The following is a 13,111-nucleotide window of genomic DNA, read 5'->3' as shown; positions in this document are numbered from 1 at the left end:
TAGAGAATATTAAGTAAAAATATTTTATCATCTTTTCCATATACAGAAACTATAAAAAATTAGTTTCCCAAAGATAATTTTTTCCCAAAGATAATTACAAAAAAGTGGCAATTTACCTTGATTGCAACTAATCTGTTTCACATATTGTAATAGCATCAGATTTAGGTATATATGAGGACCAAGAAAGTTAGGATAACAGAGGCTTATAAAAAATGGAATTAACATAAACAAGTCTGGAGGCAGGCAGATAGGCCTGTAGGGAGACTCAAGAAGTAAATCTAGGCTTCTGCTATTGTGCTGTCCCACCAGCAATGAATATATGTCCTCCAAGTCATCGTCTAAAATGATTGTCTGAACTCCAACTACCACATATGCATTCCAGCTATGAAATCCATCAGGATTCTAACCCCTGGAATAGAGACTACATTAGTGGGAACTGATTCACATGGTGACTCCTATGGACAAGGACACTATTCTATTTTCCAAGATGGCCATGTGCTCAACCAAATATTGGAGATTGTATTATTAAGGAAAAAAATATTTGGGGTAGGCACCTACAACTATCTACTACAGACACGTTAAGTTTGAATGATGAGAGGTATATCCTATTGTGATGAACAGTAGGCAGTCGATATATGGGTCTGAAGATTAGCCAAGTGAACTGAGCTGCAGTTGTGGATCGGGTAGCCATCAGCATATAGATGTGAATTAAGGCCATGGGCATTGGTAACTGAAAAAATTTTATTCTTTTGGATAAAATGATACCTTTCTTACGATTTTATGGTATTAATTCGGTGTTCCATTCAAAAGTTAAGACTCAATACTTCCATATATTAAAGGTCAGCGGGGCGCCTGGATGGCTCAGTCGTTAAGCATCTGCCTTTGGCTCAGGTCATGATCCCAGGGTCCTGGGATCGAGCCCCATGTCTGGCTCCTTGCTCCGTGGGAAGCCTGCTTCTCCCTCTCCCACTCCCCCTGCTTGTGTTCCCTCTCTCACTGTCTCTCCCTCTCTGTTAAAAAATAAATAAAATCTTTAAAAAAAAAAAAAAGATTAGCAACTGGGGCAGGAAATTCATTAATCAAGAAATCTAACTTCTGGAAGAGTAATTTAAACATTAACAGAATCCATGCATTTTCCAACTGCCCTTCATTGATAAATTAATCCAGATAGGGTTTTATTATAGAAAGGAATTTCTAGACTATTGGAGGGATTCTTTGTGCATAGCTTACAGTGTTTGCCAGGAAAACAGCAATCTAGAGAACACCGTAGTGTCTTAGGGTGTCCTTCAACTGACACATTCCAATTTTAAGGGCCATCATTGTTTTACATAAAATGAAATTTCATGGGTCTAGGGATTTTAAAACTGGCTTAAGAGGCAAGTAATAAAGTTTATGACTTCCTCATCTGAAACTTGGATTATTTAAAATCACTTGTTGTTTCTTACTTTGTTCCAGTTATCTGATATGTGGCAACCAGAAAAATGACACATTTGAAAAATTATGTTAAAGCGAATTGTTTAGTAAATGCTGAATTTTAATTATAATGTATTAAACATTTTTAAGTAATGTGAGGCATGGAACACTAACTTTGGTGGAAATTGAAGAGCATCTAGATCAGTTAAAGTCCTCATTGTTTTTTAACAGATGAAGAAAATGAGAGCACACTCAACATCACACAAGTTTGGGGTTAAGGGATGCTGGAACTTATGTGATGTTGAATATGCTTTCAGATTTCTCATCTCAGAAACTTCAGACGTAGATGAAAGGACTTAATCCTTAGGCCAAAACTTTAGGACTAAGATGCAGGTCACTGGTCTTACTGTTCAGAGCTATTTCTACTCTATCATGTCAACTCTCATAAGAGGTATCTAAACAAAGGCATGAGAGAGATTTGGTAGGAAGACATCTAACATTACAAAAAGTTTCTGAGAGTCTATGCTATGTATTAGCAGCCTCGAAAGTGTCTCTAAGCTTAGGTCTCTCAACTACTTTTCTTCTGATAACACCTGCCACCACGTACTTACATACTCCCTGTTAATTCTTACTTTTCTTACACATTTTTAAGTGTGTACAATTCCCTATGACTAGCTGCAATGGCATCCCTTGCCAACATTTCTGTGGGAAACTGTTGCTTTTAAAGTTCTTTACTCAGATCATGGCAATTTATTATCTTGAAGTAGAAAGAGTTTGAGGAAAAGAAAGCAAATATATTAGTAGATTAAAGATGAAAATAGCTCAATTTGTAAGTCTATAAACCCATACCTAATTACTTATAATATCTTTAAATTTTGTTGCACCACATCTATCTGTGATTACACATTTCTAGAGGTCAGGCAAAGTGTCAACCTGAATCTCGGTTTGTAGTTTCCTGTGCTGCACCAAATCTGGCTGGGAACTTAATAAATACCTTGGTCATCAGACAGTGGAGATCAGAGACATTCCTTACTGCTGAGTTGCCACTAATACTTGCCAGTAATATAATACATGTATTTAACAAAGTCTGATGATCGCATATGTGATCTTCACAGCTTCCTTTTAAACTAGGTGGGAGGAAAGATATTATCACGAGTGTTATGGTTGGTTAAATATAGGAATGGTTAAGCTATGGTTTTGCTTAAGTTAACAGTTAATGAGTGGTAGGGTTTTCTGTCACAATGCTTAATCACAATGTTTATTAAAAACTTACTACTGTATTAAGTACAGTACTTACTACTGTACTAAATAATAATATGTTTTTATGCCTACAATTTCAGTAATCTTTAGATCCTTTATAATGTGAGAATCCCATTACAGAGCCATTTCAATAACAGTTAAGGAAGTGTTGTCAGACATTTTTAAAAATTGTCAAAGAGCTTGGTATGAATGATTCATACTGCTCCCTTCCCCCACACCATCAAACTGCTTTTATTAAATAGTAATTTATAACATTTGCCAATATTGAAGGAAACACTAAGAGTATTATAAAACTAATTTTTGTTTCAATGCTAGGAATATTGTGGAGAATATAAGTCATTACATTACATAGTAATTTTTTATGAGGAAAAGAATTGTATTGTTACTGAATAATTGCTCAGTGTTTATCCTATGGTTGCCATGAAAAAGGTATCTGAACAGGGTTTGCTTGTTTGCTTTGTTTTTTTATTTTTGTTTTTGAGTTGGCTGCTGGAAAGCTACAAATTTTGTGGCCTGACTTAAGGAAATGTCTAGATGGGAATTAACGTAGTCTTAGTATTATTCATATATATTTATATATGTATATTACTCTATATATCTACATCTCTCTATATATATCCTTATAAGTTACCTTAAGCTAATCTAGAACAAGGTGGAATATAAACTAAAATATTTATAATAAAAACAATGAACTTCTTACCATTTATCTTAGTGCTGTAAAGAGAAAATGGAAACACTTTTCTGGTAATTAGAATCCCACCTTGTTGTAATTGTAACTTCTCTATGAGAACTATTCATAGTTATCATTCTTGAGAATGCACACATAATTCAGTCCAAGGGCCTGGCTGATATTATTAGATACTTTAGAGATATGTTTGTGCAACAGTTAACAAGACAGAAATAAGTTCTTTGCAATTTTAGAAGAAGTAGTTTATATTTCTTCTTTTTTTTTTTTAAAAGCAATGAAAATATATGATCCATGCACACATATACAAACTTTAGTTCCACCTTGTATATTTTTATAGTCTTACTCGACAAGGTATAAGAAAGATTAAAGATCTCTCCAATGCCTACTGGTATAAGTCTTCCACAGAGAAGAAAGCACCAGAAGTATTTGTGTGGATAGGACAAGCAGGCACAACTCAATAAGCTAAAGAAATAAGCCGGTGCCAAAAACATAATAAAAGTTGAATAAATACTTATTAAATGATACTTGAAATCCTAAGCGCTGATTTAGGGGCTTAGCAATGTCATAAGATATAGGTTGTTACTTCATTGTGGTATCTTTCTTTATGCTTTTGCTTTGATATTGTAACATATAGACACGTAATAGCCCCAAATAATGTGTTTCCTGAAGTTAATGTCCCCTCATTTGCATTTGTCGCTTTCTGTACTATAATAAGACTTTACAGTGGATAGATCAAATCACAGTTGGAAAATCATGTATTTTAAACACAGGTGATGTAGAAATATTAACCACAAATCTTGATCATTATATAAAGTGTTTTATGGAAATCAGGTTTTACTTAAATAGTAATTATTCTCCACAATGTCTGACCTATTTTTCTTTGTATGTAATATGCCAAGTTCTTTTCTAAGACGAAGGCAAACCAGAAGTGCTTTGAGAGAGACAGAAACCCATACTGTAGTATTGACAAATGGTCAGTTTTATCTGGTTTAGTCAACTTCAATTCAATTCCTTCTGTGAACCTATCTTGAGCATGTGGTCGGAGAATATAGAGATAAGGCCCAGTCCCTATCCTTAAGGAGCTCAAAATATGTACTTCAACGTGATGCTCAGGGTAGAACTAACTGAAGTGGAGAGGACTTTTTGAACAGGCTCTTAAATACAGATGAGCTTTTAAGATGCAAGCAAAGCATAAACTCTGTTACTCCACATAGGAGGCAAGCATATCAAAGGCAAAGAGCCTGAAAGTTCATGGGGAAAAGAGGAATGCCAGACTAACTAAGGCCAACTTGGGTTTCTACTAGTCTCAGCCATTGGCTACATCACTTCTGGAAAGACAGCTTACTGGAATGGAGAATAATTCAGAGATTGGGAGGACAGAAGAGAAACCTGTTATTAAGCTACAGGACGCATTTTAGTGAGAATTCCAGAATAAAGTCAGTGGCAATGGGATTGGAGACAGACTACATTAAATTTGCCATGCAGATGAGACTAGAAAGTGAAAAGATTATTATAGTTCCCAACACAATTAGCATTGACTTGTAGGCTATTGCTTAAGTCAACCATCAGTAAACTATGGCCCACCACCTGTTTTTGTACAGTGCTTCAGCTAAGAATGATTTTATACTTTTGTGGTTGGAAACAAATCAAAAGAAGAAAACTATTCATGTGAAAATTATATGAAATTCAAATTTCAGTGCACAGAAATAAAGTTTTATTGGAACACAGCTGTGAGCATTTGTGTATTTTCTATGGCTGCTTTATGGCTACAAGGGCCCAGCTAAATAGTTGCAACAGAGAATATGTGACCCAGAAAGCCTAAAATAGTTTCTATCTGGAACTTTACAGAAGAGTTTGCTGACCTCTGGTTTAAGTAGTTGATAATAATGCTTTGGAACCACCAGCCTTATAGATATTGTGCACATATTTATTTAAAACGTCTCAGCTGGACTGAGCTGGTGAAACATGTAGACTAAGAATATCATTGCTGCTTACCATTACAGAGAATGAGCAAAGAGTTTGAGATCCACTGTTAATCAGTCTACGATGGTGGTGTTCTGTGGGGGTTTGTTCTGATAAACTTTCCTCTGAAGTACTGTGAGCCCTGACTTACTCTCCAGTGCTTGCCATGAGGTTTATTTGCATTAGTACCTTTTTCTTGTCCTTGCCTTTTTGTTGCTGATGCTGCTTTTCCTTTTTAGTACTGTTCTTAAAATGACACATTAAGAAGTGATAATGATAATACAACTCTGGACATATTACTTGTCTTCTGGCAATTTTAGGCTTATAAAAATGTACCCATATTTTAACTGCTATATTCACCTGCTATATTCATCATCTAATCAGACATCTCCTCAAATTGAAAGGAAAAATCACAGAAAGAAGGAAATTTGACAGCACTGAAGCTATTAGAATTTATCTAGTCTGTCTGAAGGTGATTTTACCTGAAAAGGTTCAGATAAGGTTCAAAAGGCCACAATAATGACAAGGATTTATGTACAGGAGGGGTTAATTACATAATTGTCTATTGATATGTAAAATGGATTTATTCCTCCATTTTACCTATTTTTTGAGCACACTTCTACCACACGTAATTTGGAGTAATTCAGTATTTAATTTCTTGCTGAGAGAGCAACAAAAAAAGTAATTAAGAAACAGGGTGAATCAGTTTGCAAAGCAATGCCATACAGACTAGAAAGGGAAGAAATAATGTTTCAAATGACAAACATCTCAGTAATGTGGTCATTACCATTATTATTAATAATTAAAATAATGATGATAATAATAATAGTCCTTGCTGATGATTTTCTGCTTGTGAACTCAAAGTAACAAAAAAACTTTACTCTTTTTACCTCTACATAGCTCATCATGTTAGGTGCGGTCTGAAATTATTATCTCTGGTTTTGACATGGAGAAAAAAAGAGAGAGAATTGAATCTACTGGTACAAGATTATACAATAAATAAGTTGGTGGCAGGACTCAGAATCAGACTCTCCTAATTATTTATTCAAAGTGTTTTTGATGGGAGCACCTGGGTAGCTCAGTCAGTTAAGCATCAGCCTTCAGCTCAGGTCATGGGTCTCAGGGTTCTGAGATCAAGCCTCGTGTTGGGCTCCCTGCTCAGTGGGGAGTCTGCTTCTCCTGCTGCCCCTACCGTCACTCGTGCTCGCTCCTTCTTTCTCAAATAAATAAATAAAATCTTTAAAAGTTATTTTTAAAAAAGCTGGGACATAAAGTGCATATTTTTCTGCAACATTTTTCCCTAAAATATATCATTGACTATTTCCATGTTAATACTTCTAGATTTACCCCATCAGTTTAATGGCTGCATTGTTTTACTTTTCTGTCTTGATTAGGAGTTACAGAACAATTAGAACTTCTGCCATATTTCACAACTCTACATAGTGATCATATATTTTTGATAATTATAGCACATTTGCTACAATTACAAATTCATATTCTTCATCTGGCATGTTTTGACATTAGCTGAAAGCCCTTCCCTCCCCGTATTTCCCCCAAAGTTTTGCTTACGTCTGCTATACACATCTCCTTTCTTCTGCAACAGGTGAATAGCACACAGTCAGAGATGAAGGAACAGGGATCAATTTTTAGGTTTCTTAGGCACATTTGCACATAAAAAATTAACAACCTCCTCATGGAACAATCTTTTTATCTTGCAGTAATTGCCATTGTAGGATCAGGTGTTTGGCATATCACTCAAGGGACACTGAAGAGACTGGGGAGAGGAAGATGAAGTGTCCTTGGCTATAGTCCCATAGGAAAATCACAGGAACAAGGGAGAAGACCGAGTAGAGTCTCTAGAGCCTTTCACTATATCTCAGTGCCTTCAGGACGGGCAGAGTCATGTAGCAATGATGACAGTATTGACTTCTGTGACAATGTTCTAACAGAACAAAACACCGAGGCAGAGCCAGGCTATGATGTGATAGGTCCCAAGATGATATCACATCTTGGTCCTGCATAACTGGAAACAGAGTCCCCTTGATTCCTGTAAGCACAAATTATTTGTTGCAAAAATAGCTTTGCATTTTCGCATTCATGATCTCATTCAGGATTCGCAATAGTTTTCGCATTCATGATCTCATTCAGGATCCCACAATCAACCACGTGCTTTAGACCGAATGGCTATCCTGCCCCTTATTGACAGATGAAGAACTTAGCCCAGAGTTTAAATGATTTGTTCAAGTTGCTAAGGGAAGAGCTGGATTCAGAATCCTCCTTATTGTGATTGAACTCCCTGTCCTCCTCCAGCATAGTGCCACACTTGCAGTCCTCACATACCAGACAGCACTCTGGAGATCAGCACACTTGCCAGCGATTCTACCAGCTGATAAATACCTCAAGAAATTTAAAATAACAGCTTCATATTCAAACTCCTTAGCCAACTCTGACTTACTATTTTATTTTCTCTAGCTGTTGAGTTTGCTTAACAACTATTATAACACAAGGAAACAGCAACTGTACTAATTAAACAAAAACCCGACTGACCAACATTTTTCAGTAACATGTTTTTGAAGGCAGAATAAATGGGAGAGGTTGAGAGAATCTTATGCAGAAGGGATTTCCTGTAGCGTTAGGGAAGTTTAGAGTGCAAGCACTCAGGTTCTCTAGAAGGGAATTCTGGTTATCTCTTATGTGTATCCTCAAAATTTGTTTGGAAATAAATCAGAAAAATTGAGTAGAAATAGAAATTCTCTCTGGAACAGTATGGATCAAGCTGTAACATAGTTCATAGGCATTTAAGATTTTAGAGTGGTCAAACCAGGCTTTAAACATTGTCATAGCTCCGACTGTGCCTAAGTCAGTATTTCGGACGTAGCCAGCTCAGTAAATCATAGCTAACACTTCCTAAGTACCTTCTACATGCCAGGCACTGTTGTAGGCACTTTATATATATAGTAATTCATTTAATCCTTATGACAATCCTATGAGATAGGTACTATCCTTATCATCTTCACTTTATGGATGAGGAAACAGGCTGAGAGATGTCCAATGACTTGCCTAAGGTCAGGCAACCAGAGCCAGCATGTGTTGTAAACCAGAACAGTACTCTACCACCTGAGGGTCCTGAATTCCCCACAAATATCTACTTTACCTAAGGAGTGGGTGTGGTGCACCCTGTGATATAACCCATTTATTTGCTTTCTTTCTCAGGCCAGCTGTGGTGAAGAACAGGAAGAGAGCTTGTTTGCAGCCCTGGGTTATTGGCCTCATCACCTTTATCTCCCTGATTGTCCTGGCAGTGTGCATTGGACTTACTGTTCATTATGTGAGATACAGTAAGTATGGGCTGCCCTGGCATCATGTGACTTAGCCCCACATATTTCCTCATGTGCACTCTGGTTTGGATTTGCCTCAGGCTTATTCATTCATGACTGCAACTCATTTGCATAGCTGGTACAAAGAAATCTTTACCTGCCTTGTCTCTCTCACTTAATCCTCACAAGCCAAGGACGAGTCTTTCTTTTATCTTTGACGTAGCAATGCTTCCTGCTGGGAATAGCATGCTAGTTTTTATATTCATTAATAAGTGATAATCAAATATTAAATAGGGAAAGATCATAGCAGAGCTAAAGTCGAACGTGTTGTTTGAGGACATAGAGCAATCACCTTGATTTAAAATTATTCCAACTTATTGACATCCTGAGAGCCCAAAAATTAATTACATGATCAAGGATCATAGAGAAGTTGGCTCTATTCTGTACTAGTAACCTGGAAAATGCTCATAGTTATATATTGTTTAATAATGCCTATTTCTGTTATTTTAAATCTCATCTTGGGATGTAGTACATGTGATTAAAGAGGATAGGATATGCAGAGAAGATTAATTATAAAGAGGTTCACTCTGTGGTAATCAGGTATCTCGCAGTTAGATGAACCATGGGTCTGCTCTGTTATTAGAAAGATCCCCAGGGTACTTTAGGACTGTTCTTCCAGGGTATAACAACCCTTCTGAAGTTTCCCTCTACTCTGCCTCAAGTTATAATTAGTCGACTCCACTATGACCTATTGGCTTAATATCTCCCTTAGTGACTAGCTAATGCTTTGATGTTCAAGACTCTGTAACCAAAGAAGCTAATTACTTGATTCTAATTTAATTGGGAATTCGCACAAGTTGCTTTCCTATAAAGAGACATGGTGATCTGTAAATTGGTGGTCTTCCTCCACTGACAGACATAATCTCAATTCCAATCTCAAATCCCATCTCAATTTCTAAAGCAAGGTAGATCATTTCTGGATAGTTTAGAGAAAAAAAAATATATAAAGTAAAGACTTTTTTTGGTAGAGTTTACCCACACACAAGTCTTTAAGTTTTGGAGTATCTACATTTTGGTTATTTGTCTGGAGCATGTTTTTAATTAAAAAGAAAAAAAAGAATGGCTAAAATAACTTTATAATTCTACAGTGCTGTTATGAATATATTGAGTTCATTGTATTGTAAGCATCATTATTCTTCTCCACAGATGCCTAGCACTTTGTTTTGTTAATTTTTGTATTCCCAGAACTTAGCAGGATCTTGGCACATATTAAATAATTAATATTTATTGGATACTGAATGATAAAGATTAGTGAATCATACCTATGATATTTTCATGGGGGCATACTTCGGTTTGTCTGACATCATAAAGAATTCCTACTACAGCTAGAGGTCTCATTACCTCAGTGAGAGAAAATGTTTCTTACTGCTTCTCCCTTTGCCTCTTCCCAGGCCATCTTGCTCCCATGCATACAATGAAAACCTGGCAAGATTTTTCCAGTAACCTGCTCCTGGGTCCTATTGTTTGAATGATCAGTGTAGTAATATGGAACACCCAACTTCTACCGCCCACACAACACACCTGCATAAACAGTGATTGTTGTGATATGGGTTACTGTCTCACATGTGTGACCCGCCCTCTGTTTGGATATAGAAACGAAGAACAGAGTGGATATAGCACATGAGCTTTTAGGAGTTGGCATACTTAAATAACCAAACTAAATTAAATAGTTACAGAAACAGAAAGATTAAGATGGAGGCAACTCACCTTGAAAAAACATCTTTGGCATAAAGCCCAGGGCGGCGTAGCATTGCGTGTGCAGTTGGTGTTCAGGGGCCGTTGGGGCTCATTTCTGTCCCTCTGTGAATTGAATGACAGAAGGTGACTCTATTATAAGCAACATCCTTGTAGGTTACAGATTCACAAACTTTTTAGAAAATTATCAGCAAACTAATGTTCATCCTTATTTTTCTTACTTTTCTGTTAATATTCCCCAATAATATTTTCCCACAAGTACACATGCCATATAATTCTGGCAACTGGGAAATATGTTTTGACACTTAGTGACCTGTTTGAGTCTATTGAGCAAAGTAAAATATTGACTACAGACAAGTTGTTCATTTGGTTGAAGCATATGAAATTGTTGGTATTTGACCATTTTTGGCTTCTACAAATGCCAGTTTCAAATTTATTAATTTAATAATTGTTTAAAGATTTTAATTGTTTGAGAGAGAGAGAGCATGGGCAGAAGGGAGGGGCAGAGTCAGAAGTAGACTCCCTGCTAAGCAGGGAGCCCAATGAGGGGCTCGATTCCAGGACCCTGGGATCATGACCTGAGCAGAAAGCAGATGCTTAACTGACTGAGCCACCGAAGCACCCTCAATCTAATAATTTAAAAAAGAATAGGACTAATACGTAGAAGAGTCAGTTCTCCTCTCTAGACACTAACTTTTCAATGAGGGGTTAGGTCCCACCGCCTGCAGTATCACATATGGGAGTTTGTTAGAAATGCAGATTCTTAGGCCCATTTTAGACCTGATGTCTAATATTTCAATAAATTAAAAATCTTACTTGAGATTATGTATATTTCCAGGGACCTGCCTTCATTTCAGGTCACTCTGGCCATTCAGGTCAAGGCCATTCAGTGAAAGGGAGGTAAGGAAAGAGGGAGAAAGGCAAAACCTCCCTAGCCCCTTACTTTGGTGCTAATTCCCAGGAGGTCCTAAACTTTCAGGCTGCCCTCCATCTCTTTTTGCATCACTGGCTTTTCCTTAGCCTTGTCAATCCAACCAAATCCTCGGGACAGCCGGGATGTTCTTTTGAAATTTACCAGTAGTTTTTTTTTTTTTTTAAGATTTTATTTATTTATTTGACAGAGAGAGACACAGTGAGAGAGGGAACACAAGCAGGGGGAGTCGGAGAGGGAGAAGCAGGCCTTCTGTGGAGGAGGGAGCCTGATTCGGGGCTCGATCCCAGGACCCTGGGATCATGACCTGAGCCACCCAGGCGCCCCGAAATTTACCGGTAGTTTTTTCCATAACTCTTATGTATGAGAGACGTCTTATACAGCTTCAGTGAGTGGGTTTGGTTTTTCCCACCTCAAGAAGTGGTATGTAAAGAAAGTTTGTGCTTTGAGAGTCAGACCTTGACTTGAAATCCAGTTCTGTCTTTTCTGGTTATGCCATGTTGAGGCTGGGCAATTTATTTACATTTCTGAGACTGTAGTCTTTATCTGTTAAATGTGGACAGTACTGCCTTCCCATGGGAGTTATGGTCAATGAAATGAGATACGTGAATATGCTTGGGACACAGGTGCCCAATGTTAGTTTCCTTTTCCTCTGGGGTTCAAGTAAAGAAGGAAAGAATGAGAAGCAAGAGAGAAGAGGAGAGAAATTGAGATTGGGTGAAGCATACTCCATTATCCTACAATAACCACCCACAACTGTCTTGATCACCATAATATTCCTAACACTCAACACGGAGTCTTTCATAGAAAAGGTAGTCGGCATTAATATTTGTTGAATGAATGAATCTTCTTAGGGTTCGTGCTTGCTTCATATATAGAAGGGTAGATGAATGCTGTATTAATTTTCAGTGGGCCAAAAACATGGGTTGCTTAAACTGGATGCAGAAAGTGTACACAATGGCAGGACAAGACAAACCCTGTGGTTGGTGGGAGAAAATAAATGGAGTGACAAGGGAGCCAGGTGAAAATAAGTGTCCCTGGAAGGTTATGCCAGATAGCAGCTCTAGCTCCCTAACTAAACCACAAGCATTTTCATCCCTACCCTCATCTTCTTTACCCCAAATAAATTTTTCTTACACTACAGTGCTTGTGGCCAAAATTGATATGTAGTTTACTGAATTGGGAGAAATCTACTTTTGGAATATAAAAGTGCATTTACTCTTGGGAAGCTTCCAGGTCCATTCTTGTTTGTATGATCAGATGGCATGACGTGCTGCCTCTCGTGGCTAATTCAGGAATGGATAACAGATAACTAATTAGCCCACAGGAACACCAAGCATTTCTTATGGTTTTCACACTCTAAATCTTATGATGATAAATGTTGTTGTCTTTTATTCTGAGATAACCATGGAGCTCAGGGCAAGATGATAGAGATGATGACCTGGGGTAGGGACATTCCCTCTGGTCTCAGTCTTTCTAGCAACCACCAAACATGGAAACAATGATGCTTTACGTACATCTGACAAAAAGATAATGGTTTTTTTTTTCCCCTCTCTCTTCACAGATCAAAGGAAGACCTACAATTACTATAGCACATTGTCATTTACAAGTAACAAACTGTATGGTGACTTTGGAAGAGAGGGTTCTAAAAATTTCACAGAAATGAGCCAGAAAATTGAATCAATGGTAAGCACTTTTCCCTTCCATTTCTAGGACATTTGCTATCACTTTATATCCATTTATTGGTACCTAGCTTCCATAACAACCATTCAACTGATCTTGTAT

General features: G+C 37.3%; 1 protein-coding gene across 1 annotated transcript in view; it reads left to right on the top strand.

Moving 5' to 3' along the window:
- The first annotated feature begins 4,807 nt into the window (after positions 1 to 4,807).
- Positions 4,808 to 13,111, top strand: part of LOC116629186 (transmembrane protease serine 11E-like) — a 40,831-nt gene continuing 32,527 nt past the window's right edge. The window contains exons 1-3 of the mRNA XM_032399496.1: positions 4,808 to 4,902; positions 8,537 to 8,661; positions 12,891 to 13,012. Coding sequence (XP_032255387.1) covers positions 4,808 to 4,902; positions 8,537 to 8,661; positions 12,891 to 13,012 — 342 coding nt within the window. The remainder of the gene's footprint in view (positions 4,903 to 8,536; positions 8,662 to 12,890; positions 13,013 to 13,111) is intronic.

Source organism: Phoca vitulina, unplaced genomic scaffold (genome assembly GCF_004348235.1).
Source record: "Phoca vitulina isolate PV1807 unplaced genomic scaffold, GSC_HSeal_1.0 scaffold3, whole genome shotgun sequence".
NCBI lineage: Eukaryota > Metazoa > Chordata > Mammalia > Carnivora > Phocidae > Phoca > Phoca vitulina.
The sequence above is the reverse complement of the archived record's forward strand: the minus strand, read 5'-3'. Positions and strand labels throughout refer to the sequence as shown.